The sequence below is a fragment of the Oryza glaberrima genome, chromosome 1, assembly GCF_000147395.1.
Source record: "Oryza glaberrima chromosome 1, OglaRS2, whole genome shotgun sequence".
Lineage (NCBI taxonomy): Eukaryota > Viridiplantae > Streptophyta > Magnoliopsida > Poales > Poaceae > Oryza > Oryza glaberrima.
In genome coordinates, this window is record NC_068326.1 from 13,014,878 (window position 1) to 13,035,084 (window position 20,207).

At 42.9% G+C, this 20,207-nt stretch overlaps 2 protein-coding genes across 2 annotated transcripts; both read left to right on the forward strand.

Moving 5' to 3' along the window:
* Positions 1–2,385: 2,385 nt before the first annotated feature.
* Positions 2,386–5,718, forward strand: LOC127771206 (cytochrome P450 709B2-like). The gene is made up of 5 exons (XM_052297054.1): positions 2,386–2,688; positions 2,846–3,069; positions 3,648–3,901; positions 4,157–4,538; positions 5,052–5,718. The coding sequence occupies exons 1-5, from the start codon at positions 2,400–2,402 to the stop codon at positions 5,481–5,483; spliced, it is 1,581 nt and encodes a 526-aa protein (XP_052153014.1). The 5' UTR covers positions 2,386–2,399; the 3' UTR covers positions 5,484–5,718.
* Positions 5,719–17,422: 11,704 nt separating this feature from the next.
* LOC127758070 (benzyl alcohol O-benzoyltransferase-like) lies at positions 17,423–19,202 on the forward strand. Its single transcript, XM_052283694.1, has one exon. It carries the CDS (start codon positions 17,437–17,439, stop codon positions 18,802–18,804), a length of 1,368 nt encoding a protein of 455 aa, XP_052139654.1. The 5' UTR covers positions 17,423–17,436; the 3' UTR covers positions 18,805–19,202.
* Positions 19,203–20,207: the final 1,005 nt, after the last annotated feature.

A 20,207-nucleotide genomic window follows, 5' to 3' on the forward strand; every position in this document is an offset into this window, starting at 1 on the left:
ATTACAATGTAAATTTTAAAACTTTATAAATATTATGTAAATTTGAAAACTTGAATTGTTATATTTTCTCAAAACAAAGGGTGGGCACGCAATACGAGAGAAAAAATGATTTCATTATTAATTTTACGACGGAGGCGAAGTCACTAGCACAGGTTTGGTCATCTGTAACGGGCGGCAATCCTCATCTCTATCGGGTAGAGCCCCCGTAATAGAGCAAAGGCAAGTGATGTGGTAAAATATCTCAATCAGGCATCTGGCCGTCACGGATGACACATATCTCAATCAGGCTAACATAAAAGCCCGTCACGGATGACTCTCATCTCAAATGGACCTAAATTATAGCCCGTCACGGATGACTCTTATCTCAATCGGGTCTAAATTGTAGGCCCGTCACGGATGAGAAAATATCACATAAAAAAATAAAATTCCAAAAAAAGAAACCTTAGCTGCAGGCGGCAGCACTGCTGCCCGAGCTCGCCGGCCGCACCCGCCGCAAGCTACCCCTACCGCCCCAAAAATCCACACCCAAAACCCACAAAAAAATTTATTCCCAAATCCACAATTTAAATTTGCATCACAAATCACAGGTAACAAATCCACAAATCAAGCACAGTTAACAAATTCAAATGTCATCACAATTTACATCACAGAAACAAATCCACAGGATCTTCGTTGCCGTCGTCGAGAGATGAACGCAAACACCGTCGGATCCATCCCCACCCACCGCGCGAACGTCGAGAGCCGCCGCCGCCGCCGGTGGGGAGGCAGGCACCGGATCCGGCTCTCCCCACCAACATAGCCGCCGGATCCGCCGCCCCCTACCCCGCGCCGCCACCCCCTCCCTGAGCCAACTCCGAGAGCTGCCGCTGGTGGGGAGGCAGGCCTCCCGAGCATCGCCGCATCCCGAGCATCACTAAGAGCCCTCCCAAGCATCGCCGCCGCCGCCGGTGGGGAGGTAGGCGCCAGATCCGACTCTTCCCACCAACACAGCCGCTGGATCCATCGCCCCTCTCCCTGAGCCGACTCCAAGAGCCGCCGCCATTGGGGAGGCAGGCCTCCCGAGCATCGCCGCATCCCGAGCATCGCCGAGAGCCCTCCTGAGCATCGCCGCCGCCGCTGGTGGGGAGGCAGGCGCCGGATCCGGCTCTACCCACCAACACAGCCGCCAGATCCGCCGCCGCCCCCTCCTCCGCATCGCCGGAGCCATTGACCTCCCTACCACAGCCGCCGGAGCCGCTGCTGCTGAGAGGAGGGAGGGAGAGGGTGGCGGTGTGTGGGTTGACAGGGGAAGAGACGATGGGTGGGTGGATTGGTGGGTGGCGGTTTAAATGCCTTTTTTTAAGGGAACTTTTTTTTTTTGGGTGGCCATGTTTTCTCAATCGTTCCTTCTTTGGAACCCGTCACCGATGTGCTTCATCACTGACGGGCTTAGTAAGTGGGCCCGATTGAGATAGTGGAGGTCATCTCAATTGGGCCTAACTGTGTGCCCGTCACAGATGAGTGTCATCGGTGACGGGCTATATGTACTTGTGCCTCGATTATATCTGTACGAGTATATCTACAACGGTGTAATTTTAGGTTCGATTGAGATGACTTCGTTCTGATGGCCTAAGAAGTTCAGGCATGTATGAGATGATCTGTACTAGTGAGTGCTAATGAGCTTGGAGCTTGATTAGGTGCAGTTGGTTCGTTCGCATAAGTTGTAAGATAGGTGTAGGTGCTTGATCAGTTGCAGGTGCTAATTAATCTTATCGGAGGATCTCACTGTTAAAACATCTGACTGTAATTAGCCCTAAAATATATCGATACAAACTTAGCAATACCGTATATGGATATATAAATATATATATATATATATATATATGTATATGTACCGTTTAAATATGTTGGGCTCTATGATTGAGTAGTAATGACATGATTTTTGGCAAATCACCGTCTGTTTCATATATGCAGGTAATTTTCAGAGCAACACATTGGCTCAGGTCTTGGACACAACTACAAAAGTGTGAGGAAGAGGGCGAGTGCTTAAAAGTTGCATGTCATAATCTTGAGATAACGGTTATGCAACTGTTTACCAATTTTGGATGAAGATTCACAAATAGAATTCAATAATTGTGTAATACTTATCTTGAGTTGGTAGTCTTTAGCTAGTTTGTCTTTTCTTCACGGTTGGTGTCTTCTTTTTTTGTGAACTATTTTATTTTTGTGTGTTACGTTGTAATAATTTGTTATAGCTTGTTGAGCAAAGGCCGGAATACTCTATTCCATTGTCTTAAACAAAAAAAAAAAACTCCCTCAGCACGACCAGGCCATGCTCAAGAGCACTATAGAGCTATATATATATTTACTACTGCTATAGCAAAAAATCTCTCCACTGACAAACAAAGCACAAGAGTAAGATGGATGTTCCTTCTGTCAGTTCAGTTGTGATCCCCATTTTGGTTGTCCTGGTCTCGAGACTCCTGACAAGCGCCCTGGTGCACCTGTTGTGGAAGCCCTACGCTATCACCAAGCTGTTCCGTGGGCAGGGCATCACAGGCCCCAAATACAGGCTCTTCGTCGGGTCCCTCCCGGAGATCAAGCGCATGAAGGCCGCCGCTGCCGCCGACGAGGTCGCCGCCGGCGCCCACTCCCACGACTTCATCCCCATCGTGCTGCCCCAGCACAGCAAATGGGCCACAGATCACGGTACGTACGCATGCTTCTTCCGGCCAGTGATCCCTCAGCTAATTAAGTTCATCGTCATATCGATCTGTGTAGTACTCCTTAATTATTCAGTGACCTTTCAATCGATGAGTGATGTGATGTGATCCGGCCACGTATGTACTATGTATGTATGGCACAGGGAAGACGTTTCTTTACTGGCTTGGCGCTGTGCCGGCCGTCAGCCTCGGCAGGGTGGAGCAGGTGAAGCAGGTGCTGTTGGAGAGGACGGGGTCCTTCACGAAGAACTACATGAACGCGAACCTGGAGGCGCTGCTGGGCAGGGGCCTCATCCTGGCCAACGGCGAGGATTGGGAGCGCCATCGCAAGGTTGTGCACCCAGCGTTCAACCACGACAAGCTCAAGGTTAATTAGTTACTCCCTCCATCCCAAAATATAATTATTTTTAGCATAATAACAAGTCAAACATTTTTAATTTTGACCATTAATAGTAAAAAAAATTTAAAAAGATCAATCATGTAAAATTAATGTTACTAGATTTATCATTAAACAACCTATCATAATATGAAACTCTTTTTATTTAAAACATCATAGTTTTATAGATATTATTGGTTAAAGTAGCATCTCGGAGACTGTGTCAGGATCCAAAAATACTTATATTTTAGGACGGATAGAGTAATTCTAGCTCGATCAACTGCGTGTTGTGTGTTACTGTCTTCTTCAAACCACGTAATTAGTTTTCTTTCTTTTTCACCGCTTTCCCTTTTTTTTTCATCAATATACACCTAAAACTAATAGCACAAAAGGTTATATATAGCCGATTTAAATTTAGATTTAAATATTTTTATACAAAGAGAGTGTTTCTATACATAATGTTATGCGTGTCGAGTTTACAATATATATATTTATTATATTTCTATATCTGACATGTTAATTAGCCCTGAATTAGAGGATCATATATATCTTTTGTGTCGATCTCTCAGTTCATGTCTGTGGTCATGGCGGAAAGCGTGGAGTCGATGGTCCAGCGCTGGCAATCACAGATACAGCAAGCTGGAAATAACCAGGTTGAATTAGACCTAAGCAGAGAGTTGTCAGAGCTTACTTCTGATGTGATCACCCGCTCGGCCTTCGGTAGCAGCCACGAGGAGGGCAAAGAGGTCTACCAAGCACAGAAAGAGCTCCAAGAACTGGCCTTCTCATCATCATTAGATGTGCCAGCTCTGGTTTTTCTAAGGTATTAGATACTCTTTTCTTGCCACCTACTACATCAGTTCTTATTTCTTCATTCGTAAACTACAACTAATATATACTTCCTCCGTTTAACAATATAAGTCATTTTAGCATTTCCCATATTCATATTGATGTTAATGAATCTAGACTGTCTAGATTCATTAACATCAATATGAATGTGAAAAATGGTAGAATGACTTATATTGTGAAACAGAGCGAGTAATTTTGTTTCCTTGATCTTATGGTTGTTCACACGCAGGAAATTACCAATCGTAAGGGGGAACACACGAGCTCATCAGCTCGTCAAGAAATCGAGGACCATGCTCATGGAGATAATCGAAGGACGGCTTGCCAAAGTCGAAGCTGCCGAAGCCGGCTATGGCAGTGATCTTCTTGGACTGATGCTGGAGGCACGAGCTCTGGAGAGGGAAGGGAACGGCCTGGTTCTCACCACCCAGGAGATCATAGATGAGTGCAAGACCTTCTTCTTCGCGGGGCAAGACACTACCTCCAACCACCTCGTCTGGACGATGTTCCTGCTGAGCAGCAACGCTCAGTGGCAAGACAAGCTACGGGAGGAGGTGCTGACAGTGTGTGGAGATGCAATTCCAACGCCCGACATGGCTAACAGGCTGAAACTGGTACGTTGAACTTTGTCTGACTGAGTCAGGGTTTTTCAATTTCGAAATTAGATTTTTTTTGCCAGGGGACCGAAATTATCGAAATTTCAAAAATTTCAAAACGAAATTGCAAACCTACTCTGAGTTCGTTCGGGTAACTTGCTGCGGCAATTTCTTCGTTCTCCACGAGCACGCTTTCAAACTGCTAAATGTTTTTTATACAAAAGTTTTTTCAGAAAAAATGAAATAAATCCATTATTCCAGTCTCAATTAGTCATACGCCTTTCGGTTTGTCTCGTTTCTCATTCCAACAAAAATCCTGAATGAACCGCCCAAACAATCTTTTTTTTTTAGGAAACAACAGGAGAGGCTCCTACTATATAAAAAAAAGATATTTACATAGTTATGTGTACAAAATTAAAAGGAGTATGCCCAAACAAACTCACCCTTCATTTACTCCATCCATCTATCGATTCATTTTAATTTGTTGTTTTTGCCCTCATTTTGCGTGAGAATTTATCATTTGGCCTTCAGGTTAACATGGTTCTCTTGGAATCACTGAGGCTGTACAGCCCAGTAGTAATCATAAGGAGGATTGCTGGTTCAGATATCGATCTTGGCAACCTAAAAATTCCCAAGGGAACTGTGCTTTCCATACCGATCGCCAAGATACACCGGGACAGGGATGTATGGGGACCCGATGCCGACGAGTTCAACCCTGCAAGGTTCAAGAATGGCGTGTCGAGAGCCGCGAGCTACCCAAACGCGCTGCTGTCCTTCTCACAGGGTCCAAGAGGTTGCATCGGCCAGACCTTCGCGATGCTAGAGTCGCAGATCGCGATCGCCATGATCCTCCAGAGGTTCGAGTTTAGGCTGTCTCCATCGTACGTTCATGCTCCCATGGAGGCGATCACCTTGAGGCCCAGGTTTGGACTTCCTGTTGTCCTAAGGAATCTCCAGGGATGAGATGGACCGTACGTACTATTATATATTATACAGTGTGTCGATCTCTACGGTTCGTGCCTTCATTATATATTTGCGCAATTTTCCTTTATTTATCCTACGGAAAAGGTAATGAGTGAAAGTGAATACTGTTATCCAGAAGAAGCAACACACATTTTGGCTGGAAAAGTAAATGAATAAATTCTACTCCGGCCACTTGAATATATATATTACAAAGCTTCTATGTTGGTCTAGAAATATGCAGCAGAAACTCAAGGTACACTTTATGACAAAGTTAAAAATTTGAGATTTGCTCCTGTCAAAAAAAAAAGTACCTCAAGGTACCAGTACCTCACGGTACCAAATCATTTCCGATCATTGGATCTAATTAACAATACCCGTCCTATCCAGCTAGATCCAATGATCGGAATCGATTTGGTACCGTGAGGTACCATTACCTCGAGGTATTTTTTGTTGGTCTAGAGCAAATCTCTAAAAAAATATAGGTGTATAATACTCCTGTCCCTTCTGCTACATTTCTTTGTAGGATCGAACAACGATAACTAACCCAACCAAAGGGGGTGAATGGTTGGAGTACCCAAAAATCCAAACTTTTAGCGGCAATAAAAGTTACACTTGAATCAAATGAAGATCGGACAGACCGCATGTCCTCTGCCGGTCTAACCGCACTTGTGCCGCCGGTCTAACCGGTGTAGATCGTCCGGTCGAACTGCTGCCATGTCGCTTTCTGTCACTGCAACCGTCACCTTCTGTCGCCGCAACCATCACCGGTCTGACCGCCGAGGAGCCACCGGTCTGACCGGACAGATGTCTTTGGTCTGACTGTCAGTTTGACCACCGCACCTGAGCAAACACAAATCAAAGATCATTCAAAATAGATTGAAACTTTATTAGTTCTATATGTGTTTACAAAGTGCAACAACAACACTCACAAAAATCTCGACTAAAACTCGAAACCTTAACTTTACTCTCAACTCAACTCTAATCGATACCGGGAGGCTACACCCTCCCTCTCTATATATACCCGAGGTATGCAGCCTAAAGCCACGAACCAATCTTGTACAAGTCGTCCTAATCTCCTAGGAAACCTTCTCGTACAAGAAACAAACTTTACAAACTCCAATTGTATCAAATTTGGACTCCCCTCAAATTCAACTCCGCATCCCATACGCATATAATATCTCCATCGTATGTCATATGGAATCTTCACCAACCATGTGTATTGATCTTTAGCCTAAGCATCTCACATGATATCCTGACTGTCTGGATGTCATCTTCTCAAGTTGACTCCCGATCCATCACCGGCAACACTCTCCCGAGACGCCAACTCACCTACACATGCTTCAACCAAGAAACCATATCCGAACACAAGTTTTTTCCAACTTGACTCATTGTTAGCACACAACAATACTAGATATATACGCATAGTATCCATCTAGAAGCCATAATCATAGAATAATCACAAATATCCAAAATAACAACCCGAAACCGAAACCGAAACCGAAACCGGCACAACGTCGGTCAGTCAGACCGCGGGCTGGCTGGTCTGACCACGCGAATACCGCCGGTTTGACAGGCTACCACAGCCTAATCTGACCGGACCTAAACAAATCGTAATCCCTGTTCATCATATGAAAATCCAATCATCTCCAAAACTACTTCACCAATAATCACCAAATATCAATACTATTCTCCCATATGTTATTGGATTCCATCATATGAAAATCCAATCATCTCCAAAACTACTTCACCAATAATCTCCAAATATCAATACTATTGTCCCATATGTTATTGGATTCTTGTTACTTGAACCATCGAACTGGTATAGCCTGTCCTCACCAATGCGAAAAGACGATCAGGAAAATCCAATGGTTCAAAAATCTACTCGATCTAAATCAATTAAATTCACCAGCGCCAGCAACTTAGGGCACTAGTTCAGAATGGATTTAGGCATGCGTGGCCAATTGATGGAGAAACTATTTTTTTTACATTGCTTAATTAAATGAACTAACTAACATAATACATTTTGGGATGATGTTACTATTTCTGAAATGATTCTGATCGCCTTTATTTCAAAAGTAGTTACCCATATAGTTCCTCTCCCCTATCATGCTTGGACTGCTGAAGTCTTCGTGCTGGAGTATACAAATTTATCTGGGCAATGCATGCGAATTGGAATATAATTCATTTTGCATCGTCTAAACCAGCACTCTTAAAATGCATGTGTTGTGTAATTCCTGGCAACAAAGTAGGCTGGATCAGTCGCATTACCAAATTGGTTGGCTACAATCTCTAGGCAGATAAGATATGTTGGCCCAAAATCGGGAGACATTGGCCCAACCGGGAGAAAGCCTTGCTACACCCCAAAAGCTAGCTCAAGAGGTCAGGGACTCCTTCTACTTTTAAGTTGGTTCAACTCCAACTAAATTAGCAATGTGGGACTATTCCCAACAATCCCCCCGTCACATATTGGTGCCCCTCAACACTGACCGGCCCCACACACGGGCACATATGGGCCTCACACCCGCGGTCCATTGGGCTTTGGGCTTACACCACCCTAAGTGTGCACAAGCACTAGAGATTGTGGGTTTGGTGTGCACAGTGGGAGAATCTCTCACTCAAGGAGAAGAACCACAAGGCTGGTGGTGGTCACAGTGGCATTCGTTCATGGCCACAATGACAACAATGACGACGATGCAAGTGATGATTCCAATGACAACGGGCGCATGTCGGACAGGAAGATAGGGAAGTGCTACAACTGTGGCATACGTGGGCATCTTGCCAAGGATTGCCGCAAGCCAAGGAAGGAACATGCACTTGTCGCAACGGCCGACGAAGAGCCGTGTCTCCTATGATGAAGTGTATGTGAATTATGCAAGTCATGATTAGGGGAGGTATTGTTAGCATTAATCCGTCATGATTAGGGGAGGCATTGCTAGCATTAATCCTTACTTGCATATGTATTTAATCTTGTATGAGTTGCTGGTAGCTAGGAAGGTGATATACGTGCGCATATGTGTCATGCATGTAGGTGGTGGTTAGTTAAGTACTGCTTGGTCGATTAGAGATCAGCAATTGCATGTGTTGCAGCTTGACTAAAAAATCAGTGAGTTTGAGAGTAGAAGTAGCAAGTTAGTTAGCTGTATGCATGGTTAATCTGTTAGTTAATTAACTGCATGTACGTGGGGCTAAAGTAGGCTTATATTTTTTCACTTGTTGGCCCAAAACCGGGAGACATTGGTCTAACTGGGAGAAAGCCTTGCTACACCCCAAAAGCTAGCTCAAGAGGTGAGGGACTCCCCCACTTTTAGGTTGGTTCAACTCTTAACTAAATTAGCAATGTGGGACTATTTCCAACAATCTCCCCCGTCATACATTGGTGCCCCTCAGCACTGACCGGCCCCACACACGGGCCCATACGGGCCTCACACCCGCGGTCCACTAGGCTTTGGGCTTACACCACCCTGAGTGTGCACAAGCACTAGAGATTGTGGGTTTGCGTACACAGTGGGAGAGTCTCACACTCAAGAAGAAGAACCACAAGGCTGGTGGTGGTCACAGTGGCATTCGTTCGTGGCCGCAATGACAACAATGACGACGATGCAAGTGATGATTCCGATGACAACGGGCGCATGTCGGACAGGAAGATAGGGAAGTGCTACAACTGTGGCATACGTGGGCATCTTGCCAAGGATTGCCGCAAGCCAAGGAAGGAACATGCACTTGTCGCAACGGCCAACGAAGAGTCGTGTCTCCTATGATGAAGTGTATGTGAATTATGCAAGTCATGATTAGGGGAGGTATTGTTAGCATTAATCTGTCATGATTAGGGGACGCATTGCTAGCATTAATCCTTACTTGCATATGTATTTAATCTTGCATGAGTTGCTGGTAGCTAGGAAGGTGATATGTTCACGTGCGCATGTGTGTCATGCATGTAGGTGGTGGTTAGTTAAGTATTGCTTGGTCTATTAGAGATCAGCAATTGCATGTGTTGCAGCTTGACTAAAAAATCAGTGAGTCTGAGAGTAGAAGTAGCAAGTTAGTTAGCTGTATGCATGGTTAATCTGTTAGTTAATTAACTGCATGTACGTGGGGCTAAAGTAGGCTTATATTTTTTCACTTGTTGGCCCAAAACCGGGAGACATTGGTCTAACCGGGAGAAAGCCTTAATTAACTGCATGTACGTGGGGCTAAAGTAGGCTTATAATTTTTCACTTGTTGGCCCAAAACCGGGAGACATTGGTCTAACCGGGAGAAATCCTTGCTATACCCCAAAAGCTAGCTCAAGAGCCCCCGTCACGTCACACATTGGTGCCCCTCACAGCACTGACCGGCTCCACACACGGGCACATACGGGCCTCACACCCGTGGTCCACTGGGCTTTGGGCTTACTCCATCCTGAGTGTGCACAAGCACTAGAGATTGTGGGTTTGGTTTTGATACCACTTGTTAGCCCAAAATCGGGAGACATTGGCCCAACCGGGAGAAAGCCTCGCTACACCCCAAAAGCTAGCTCAAGAGGTGAGGGACTCCCCCCGCTTTTAAGTTGGTTCAACTCCAACTAAATTAGCAATGTGGGACTATTCCCAACAAGATATTGTAGCATGTGGATTAGAGTCCGACATCTTCCCTCACCACAAAGGAATTTTCATCTTATCTATAAACGTCTCATATTTGAGTGTATCCTTCCGTATAAAAATAGGTATACAGTATTACTAGCAGCTACGAATCAGCTGATGCATAATCCGTAACACTGTCAACTAGTATCTACATGGTAGCTAGCATCATGTCAACCGGCCCTGTTCGAATCTTTTGAAGATTAATTGAGAAAACTTTTTATATAAAAGTTGTTTTAAAATATCTTCCTTAATCATTACAAATTAAAAAAAAAGATATATATTTGATATTTTAAAACAACTTTTATATAGAAAGTTTTCGTACAGAACACACCGTTTTGTAGTCCGAAAAGCGTGCTAACGGAAATTGAAGTAAAATCTTTATCTTTATGCGAAAAGAATGGGGCCCTCTCAATCTACAACCAGTAACTTCAACTTGGCATGAATCTTTTGAGCTGCATTTAAAAACAAAACTTACCCTAGAACACCACTTGAAGGGAAAGAATGAAAACTAATTAGCCAGGAAATCCAATTATTATTCTCAAACTGAACTTGTCTATTATAATATATAATTTATTGGAAAGAGAATCACATCACACATTCAACATGTGTATTATGCTCGATGCAAAAGTATATATAACGCATATAATATTTATATATATATGGTCTCTAACTTATACTGTGACCATCAAATTATACCTTGTGAGAGGATGAGGTAGGCGGTGGGCCATATATTAATGCTATGGTATATATCTATAGGTAACTATTGTATGGCTAAGCTATTAAATGGCTATATATGACACGACAATAAGTTATAGCCAATAGTTGGTTATATTATTAGCCTTGATCAAATGTGTTATGTACCATGCGCTCAACGCAAGAAAGCAATGCTAATGTGTTGTTTGGAATGCTAACACATTGATAAAATCGAAGTTCACGATCGTATATATCATTATAGTCCATAACTTGACCGATTTGTATCTTATATTGCTTCAACTTTTTAGTTAGGCCTTTATTTCTATGAAACATTTGCTCTTAGTGCGATTGGAGCCTACTCTAATGCTAGTGCAAGGAAAGTTACGTTGACAATATTGATGTAACTTTATTCAACATAGTACTACCGGTTAATTAAAGAACTTTTGAAAATTGGCAGGAGATAGCGATTCTACGTTCCCTGGTACTGTACAACATGTGTATTAGCGGAACCGTATGCACATTTGACCACAGGTTAGAGTACATACATGTTGTGCAACTGCTGTGTTTAGTCAGTGTTGTAGATTTACTCCCCATATCACGAAGCATACTGAAAATTAATTCCTAGGAGACTTATTACTACTGTACCAACACCGGACAACAAGTCAAAAACATGGATATGTGATGTACGTGATAGGAATTGGATTTTAAGCCTTGAGAACACAACCTTTCAGATAAATTAAATTATGGTTCCATATATCCCTACAGTTGGAAAAAATTGTAATAATGCCATCTCTGTGGTAATGTGGTACACACAGAGGCACATATGTTATGTGTACTTGTTATATGACAAGTTTGGAAATAATATCTTGGGAGACTTAATGTAGGTACGTCAAACAACCATTGGTGTTGAAAAAGTTAAGAAATAAGCAATTATGCTATCTTCATGGCAACGTGTATTGTATAACCTTTTTCATGGAACTGTACTTATGGATGCTCGTGTGATACAGTACATATATGTCGTATTTAGTCTATGTATGCTTGACTTACGACCAAATAGTTTGGAAATAAATATCGGAAGACTTAATGTAGGTATAACAGACATTCAACACATGTGCATGATAAATAGAGTGGATTTTGAGGGCACATATCCTCGTTACCTTTATTTATTTTTTGCATAGGCTCTATATAATTGTATAATATCATGCAATAAAAAATATATTTGTAAAGGAAAATAAATAGATCATGGTATATCACACTTCCGAAAACAAATATGCTTAATCAAATTTGATCCGAAAAAATAAAGAATAATAAATTCAACGATAATACGGCGGTGATTCTAAAATTCTGGTTGTTTCTGTTTATTTTCTCCATATATTGAATTTAACCTTGATATTCCTTTCATGTGTTATTTTATGAAACACAAAACAAACAAGGATGCTTATATACATGCACATACACAGTTGCCCTTATGAACTCTTACATGTATACCATACCCTAATGAGATTAATGAAATCACCACATGTGTCTCACAGTCGACGTGTATATATTACTCCGTCGGCGATTCTAATATTTAGATATTAGTCAAAGTTTACATATCTTGACTTTTCAAAAATTATGGGCATACTAAATTTTAAGATGGAGGAAGTAGGAGGAAAAATGTGGAGAGGGAGAGAGATGGGTAAATCTTATGTATCATTCACGTGAGACCGTGTATATGTATCAGGAAAATACAAAATATGATTTTGACTTATTTTGAAGAAAAAATATATAAAAACTTTGGATCCCACAATCGCCACTGATTTTGGTAGAAACTAATTGGGATTGGGGCTAGGGATGCAAGTGGGTTGACCCGCGGATCCTCTTATAGGTCAAACAAGTGGTAACCCGCAGGTTCCTGCGTTATCACCCGACTTGCCGCAGTCAGGATCAATCCATGAACTCACTTATATATCAAATTAGTAGGTAACCCATGGGTTACTCACTAATTTTTTCCTATAAGAAGGTTCACGGGTTGGCCCACTTGTTTCCCTAATTGGGGCCATACAAAGCTTGTTGGAAAACCAAAGTGATAGAACCTATTGGTTATTTGTAGATTAAAAATTTTATAATGATGTAATCTCTGAATAATGTGTATTGTATTTCATTTTTCTGAAACTGTACGCATGGAGTCCCATATGTTAATGTACATACATGACATATGCTAGTCTATTTGTACTTGTCATAAGACAAGTTTAGAACTAATATTTTGGGAGACTTAATGTAGGTACACCAGACAACCGTCACATGTGGATGATACAAAGTGGACTTTGAGGGCATCTACCTTCTTAACCTTTATATTTGGTGAAGGTTCTTAATGATTATAGGATATCATGAAATAAAAAATATTTATTTTTGAAAATGAAAATAAAATATATTTTTCTATCACACTTCCATCAACAAACACGCTTAATCAAACTTGTTCTTAAAAAATAGAAAACATAATAAATTCAACCATATACGACTGCAATTCTCAAATTTGATTGCTAAAGTTTATTTTCTCCATATATTTAATTTAATCTTGATATTCCATTCATGTGTTTTTTTTATGAAACACAGTACAAACAAGGACGCTCCTGTACACGCATGTGCTTATGAACTCACACACGTATATCATTAACCAATGAGCACGTCTAGTGGACCGGACCAACGTTTCTTAAGATTAATGAAATTATCACGTGCGTCTCATAGTCGATTTATATTCTACTCTGTTGGTGCCATAGTATAAGGGATATAATATTTTTGAATGTTTGTCGTACAATAGTGTATTGAAATACAAATGTAATCAATAAAATTATATATTTGTAGTTTAAAAGTATTAGTCAAAGTTTACATATGTTGGAATTTTCCAAAATTATAGTTGTACTATATTTTGGGACGAAGGAAGTAGGACCGAAGATATGGAGATAGATGAAAATACCATAGATCAATTACGTGAGACCGTGTATATTTACCATGAAAATGCAAATATTTTTGACTTATTTTGAAGAAAAAAATATGTAAAAACTTATAATCACACTACCGCCGCTACTTTCGGTAGAAACTAGCTGTGATTGCGGCCATACAGTGCTAGCTGGAATGGCTATTTGCAGATTAAAAAAAATCGGTAATGATGCAATCTCTGAGTAATGTGTAGGGGTGAAAACGGATTGGGTAATATCCGATCCGATCCGATCTGATCCGCTTTGAATCCGTTCGAAATAAGAATATGGTATGGGGTTTCAGAAATCCGGCGGATATGCATGCAGATGTGGATAGTATGATGCGGACGCAGATGAGGATACGGTATCTCTAAAATCCGGCGGATGCGGATTATCCGACCTTTCTATCAGATTATCCGATAGGTCGTTTGCCAGATAATCCGAAATTATCAAAACATGTAACCACTCTATCTATTGCATATAACATAAGTTGGTCCATCCAATAGCCTAATTCATCAATTAACATAGATTTCTCAGTCCGAGGCTTTTACCGTCTCATGTCACCCTTGTGTAGCTGTATTTTTATATTATGGACATCATGTATTCATATTGTTTAGCACTTAAACACATAATTATTATGATGGGTTGTTTATTGATTATTATATTATTGTTCCTTGCTTGCTAACTTGATGTTGTATTGATTATATACGCACGTAATATCCGATAAATTTAATCCGTTTCCGAACAGACTCTGCACTATTTCCGACATCCGAAACAATCCGCATCTGTACACTATATGCACCCGCTTAAAAAATATGGTTTAAGATATGGTATGACCACTATTCGTCCGAATCCTCTTCATTTTTATTATTATATTCTTGTTAGTGTACATACTTGACATATGTTAGTCCATTTGTACTTGACATACAACAAGTTTAATGTACATACATTAAGTATTATATTTCTGTTTTTTCGAATGGTACGCATGGAGTCCCATATGTTAGCGTACATACTTCACATGTGTTAGTCCATTTGTACTTGACATACGACAAGTTTAGAATTAAAATCTTAGGAGACTTAATGTAGGCACACCAAGCACCATCGCATGTGGTTGATACAAAGTCGACTTTGAGGGAATCTACCTCCTTAACACTGATATCTTGCAAAGGTTATTAATTATTATAGGATATCATGAATACACACACACATACATACATACATACACACACACACATATATACACATATACATATACATATATACATATACATATACATATACATACATACATATACATATATATATACATATACATATATATATATACATATACATATATATATATATATACATATCTATATATATGTGTGTGTGTGTGTGTGTGGAAAGGAAAATAAAATATATTATTGTATCACACTTCCCAACACAAACACGCTTAATTGAATTTGTTCTTATAAAAAGAATAACAAATTCAACCATATACAACTGCTATTCTCAAATTTTATTTCCTACTATCTTATTTCTCCAAATATATGTATTATCTATCCATATATTGTGTGAAATATTGATACATCCATGTGTTTTCTTTACAAAACACATACATCCATGCATAGTTAAGCTTATCAACTCACCCCTGTGAGCACATCTGATGGACAGTGCCAACTTATCAGAAGATTAATGAAATCATGTCATGCGTCTCACAGTCGATGTGTGTTGTACTCTGTCGGTGCCAAAATATAGGGCATATAATATTTTTTTAATGGTCTTCAAATCATACTTTTGAGCATAAATTTCATTCAAAATTTCTCGTCAACAATAAAACAATTAAGTTCGTCGTACAATAGTGTACTGAAATACAAATGCAATCAATAAAATTATATGTTGTTAGTTTAAAGGTATTAGTCAAAGTTTACATATGTCAGACTTTTCAAAAATTATGGGTGCACTATATTTTGGGACGAAGGAAATAGGAGGCAAGATGTGGAGATAGAGGAAACTCCCATATATCAGTCAAGTCAGACCATGAAAATACTAATATTTTTGAGTTATTTTGTAGAATAAATATGTAAACAATATAGATTAGCACTACCAGTCTACCACCCCTGGTTTAGGTAGAAACTAGAAGCAATTGCGATCATACAATGCTGGTCTGAAAATCGAAGTGAAAAAACATATTGTATATTTAATTTGCAGATTAAAAAACTAGTAATGATGCAATATTTGAGTAATGTGTATTGTATTTCTTTTTTTTTCTTGAATGGCATGAAATGACGCCTTCGAGAGACCGGGCCAATATACTTTATGTTTCACAAAATCACCACAAAGTGTGTTACTGTCAATGTGCATTATACTCCATCAGTGCTAAAATATAAGGCATATAATATTTTTATATGGTTTCCAAATTATACTTCGATAATTAATTTCATATACAGTTTGTTATCAACAGTTACAAAATTAAGAACATTGTATGTCAGTATATTGAAAAATGAATCTAACACCAAAACTATATAGTGTTAGTTTTCCTATAGTCAAACTTATATACTGTTAGTTTAGTTACAGTCAAAGTTTACACATGTTGACATTTTTAAAAATATCGCTGCATTATATTTTAGGACTTGGGAAGTAGGAGGGGTTTGTTCCCTATCAATGGATGAATTTAATTAGTCAATGTAAATGTGAGCACCTGTGACAAGTGTATGACATGAACAAGGTAGACATGTTCCGCACAAGGATCTTAACTAGCTGCTCACTTTGTTGTTTCATGTGTAGTTTCTTTTGATCACGTAAGCTTGTTTTGAATGTTTGTCGACAGACGTGTCATATAATGACATAAAAGTCTGTGTGAGTATTTTCTTTCTAAAAGTCTTAACTATTTGAACCATATATTGCTTCCACTGATATGTTTCTTTTCGTTTTTTGACATATTATTGATTTCAGCTATAAGATATGCATAACTAACCCAACTCCTGCGACCACCTCTTCTTCTCCGGCGCCGGCGAACCCAAAACCCGGCAAAGGGCCGATGAATTATGGTCCCGGGGTGGGGTGGGGGTGGGAGGGGGGGAGGGGAGGGGGAAGAGGGGGAGTTCACCGGCTTTAAAGGGATGGCCATGGGAGGCAGCAGCCCGGCGGTGGTGGCGGATCGGCCGGGCAGCGAGGCGGCGGTGGCGTCGCTGAAGCCGCGGGGTCGGGAGCGGGCAACGGGCCGGTATAGGCGGCGGGGGCAAAGCGGAAAGAGTGGTAGGAGGAGGCGGCCAGTGGTGGCGCCCCGCCACCGACAGGGAAGACGACGAACAGCTCGCCGCCGGCGGCTTGAGGCAAAGGAGAGGAGAGGGAGGGGGAAAGGGAGGGGAAGGGGGCTGCGGGGGGGGGGGGGGGGGGGGGGCTCGCCGGCACTGTTGACACTTTTCGGCCAGCTGGTGAGACCGGGCGGCAGCGTGCTGGGGCGGTGGCGGAGGTGGGGGGGGGGGAAGCGCTGAGGAGCGGCGGCGTGAGGAATCGGGAGAGGAGAGAGGATTTTTAGGGTTTAGTTGCCTGCACGAATCTTAAAGCAATCGGGTGGTCCAAAATTTACAAGATTTGTAAGGGGATTTTGTGTCAAATGATCTATAGACAGTCCATGTATAAAACCCACTGCCATGCATGTGTTGTGAGTTGAATAACGCACTAACGTAACGACGGTCGATGGCCATGGAACTGTCCTTCACCGTGCACCGCCGCGAGGCGGTACTCGTCGGCCCATCGGTTTCGACACCGTGCGAAACCAAGCGCCTCTCCGATATCGACGACCAAGAGTCCCTGCGCTACCACGTTCCCGGCCTCCTCGTATACCGTGGTGGTCAGCCTCCGGCGCCATGTGTCCGCGACAATGACCCGTCGGGCATCATCCGCGCGGCGCTGTCGCGGGCGCTGGTGCACTACTACCCGCTCGCCGGCAGGCTGAGAGAGGTGGAAGGACGGAAGCTGGTGATCGACTGCAGCGGCGAGGGGGTGGTGTTCGTGGAGGCGGACGCGGACGTCCGGCTGGAAGAGATGGAGGCCGCCGCCGCTGGTGGTCACGGGCTCAGGCCGCCATTCCCCTGCGTGGATCAGCTCGTCCCCGACGTGCGATCATCAGGCCGAGGAGGCAGCGTGCTCAGCTGCCCGCTGGTGGGAATCCAGGTGACACGCCTCCTCTGTGGTGGCTTCATCGTGGGGACCGCCGTCAACCACAGCGTGTGCGATGCTATGGGTATCGTCCAGTTCCTCAACGCCGTCGCCGACATCGCCGGTGGCCTCCCTGCGCCGGCCGTCCACGCGACATGGTCGCGTGAGCTGCTCGATGCACGCAGCCCTCCGGCGCCGGCGTTCCCACATCGCGAGTACGACATGATCGACATCCTCCCTGGAGGCGGCAGGGAGGCCGACAACATCGTTCGATCCTTCCTGTTCAGCTCCACCGACATCGCCGCGCTTAAGGAGGAAGCACTACTGCCACACCCCGAGCACCGCCTCCGCGGCGGCAGCAGCACGGCGACGAGCTTCGAGGTCCTCGCGGCGTTCCTCTGGCGCGCTCGCACTGCGGCGCTGGAGATCCCGGCGGACGAGGAGGTGCGCCTCGTCGCCGTCGTTGGCTTCAGCAGGATCGCCGCGCTGGGCCTACCATCCGGCTACTACGGCAACACATGCGCGTACCCCACGGTGGTGATGACCGCCGGGGAGCTGCTCCGCGGTTGCACGCTGGGAGACGTGGTGAGGCTGGTGCAGGAGGCGAAGGCGGCCGTCACCGCCGAGTACGTGCGATCCACGGCCGAATGTCTGGTGCTGCGGCGGCGCCCGCGTTTAGCCAGGACCAACCTCTTCGTCGTTACCGACGTCCGACGCGTGGGGTTCGACCGCGTGGATTTTGGGTGGGGCGACCCGGTGTACGGCGGCCCAGCTCGGGCGCTTCCTACGGTGAGCTTGCTGGTCAACGTCAAGGGCAGCAGCAATGTCGTGGGTGCCGTTGTTTCATTGCCATCGCTCGTCATGGGGAGGTTCTCGGCTGAGCTGGAGAGCTTTCTCAACACTTAGGTCATATATACTCATTGACCCCACTAGCTACGTACTGCACACCTGCATGCTACCACACAATAATTCATCTGTACGTTAGGGACGTACGGGTGGTAACCCAAAAATACTTTTAACTTTTACTACTAGACTATTCTATGCACGGGAAAAGCTTAATGATCGAAAGAAAAGCTCTTCAATTGCTAATGTTATGAGATCTGTTTCGCTAAATATTTTTTAAGTAGGGTTTTAGTTGGTCAGGACCTAGTAAATTAGCATGAATTGTGTGTTTCTATTGTACATATTCAGTTACCAAAGGTGACTCCATCTCATCGTCGTTCTAAATAATTACTGTCACACGCAATGACCTTTACCGTCACAATAACCTCTTCTGGAGCTTCACTTTGACTGCTCCAGCAAACATTATTGTGTTGCGCAACCTCCATTGGAGTTTGTTTCACCTCCATATGTTTGTCTATCTGATTCCAAAAACATAAGTTTTCTTCTACACCAATATTACCAGACTATACCCATTCTCCTTACTTTAGCCATAAACTTTCTCCAACTTCTGATAGATGCAAGATCTACTACTCTCCCCTGCCATCCATATTCTCCTCTTACTAGCACACAACTTTTATGATAATTTTTTCCAACGCTGCATCTACCTGGAACATATTATACAACCACCCTAACATGTCTTTCGACACCAACTGCTCCAGTGTATTCACGCTAGTAACATATTATACAACAACCCAAACATGTCGTTCAAAACCAACTGCTCTAGTGTACATTCAGGCTAGTATAAACAAAGGCATATACGGTCAATCCACCCTGCTATCACAAATTTGTATAGGAGCATTGCTATAATATATACGAACGACCACATCACCTGACACCTGATAAAACATGACAAATTATCTTACTATGTTACTACCCAATAACTTCACCCTTTGGTTACGTTCTTAAGGGGCCCTATTGAACGCCCATTGTTCGACAGGGACGGTGGCTGGGACATGTTGAACAGCCGCAGTTCGACAGGCCCTGCCCGCTACTCCCATTGTTCAATAGCCTCCACCTGTTGAACAACCACCATTCGATAGGGCCTGGTCAAACTACAACAGTTCGACATGACCCTATTTTGGAAAAATTATCTGGGCAACCACCATTTTTTCGATTTTCCACTAAAATAATAATATTTTCAAAATAAATTCACTGTCTTCAAGCGGTAGGACACAACCTCATAAGGCTTGGTGCCATGCACCCACAACTAAGTTGCTCGGGAATCCAGCTCAAAGGTAGTTTGTATACAGGGACTAAACTTTATTCTCTATCACATCAGATGTTTAAACACTAATTTGGAGTATAATAGGCCGCTAGGAATTAACAGCTATACGGTGTGAAGCCCGGGCAGCCGCCCGGCCTGCTTA

Excerpts from the sequence above, each read along its gene's own strand:
- LOC127771206 (XM_052297054.1), top strand. The coding sequence starts at position 2,400 with ATGGATGTTCCTTCTGTCAGTTCAGTTGTGATCCCCATTTTGGTTGTC. Across the intron at positions 2,689-2,845 it reads CAAATGGGCCACAGATCACG|GGAAGACGTTTCTTTACTGG; the intron begins GTACGTACGCAT and ends TGTATGGCACAG. Across the intron at positions 3,902-4,156 it reads CCAGCTCTGGTTTTTCTAAG|GAAATTACCAATCGTAAGGG; the intron begins GTATTAGATACT and ends GTTCACACGCAG.
- LOC127758070 (XM_052283694.1), top strand. The coding sequence starts at position 17,437 with ATGGCCATGGAACTGTCCTTCACCGTGCACCGCCGCGAGGCGGTACTC.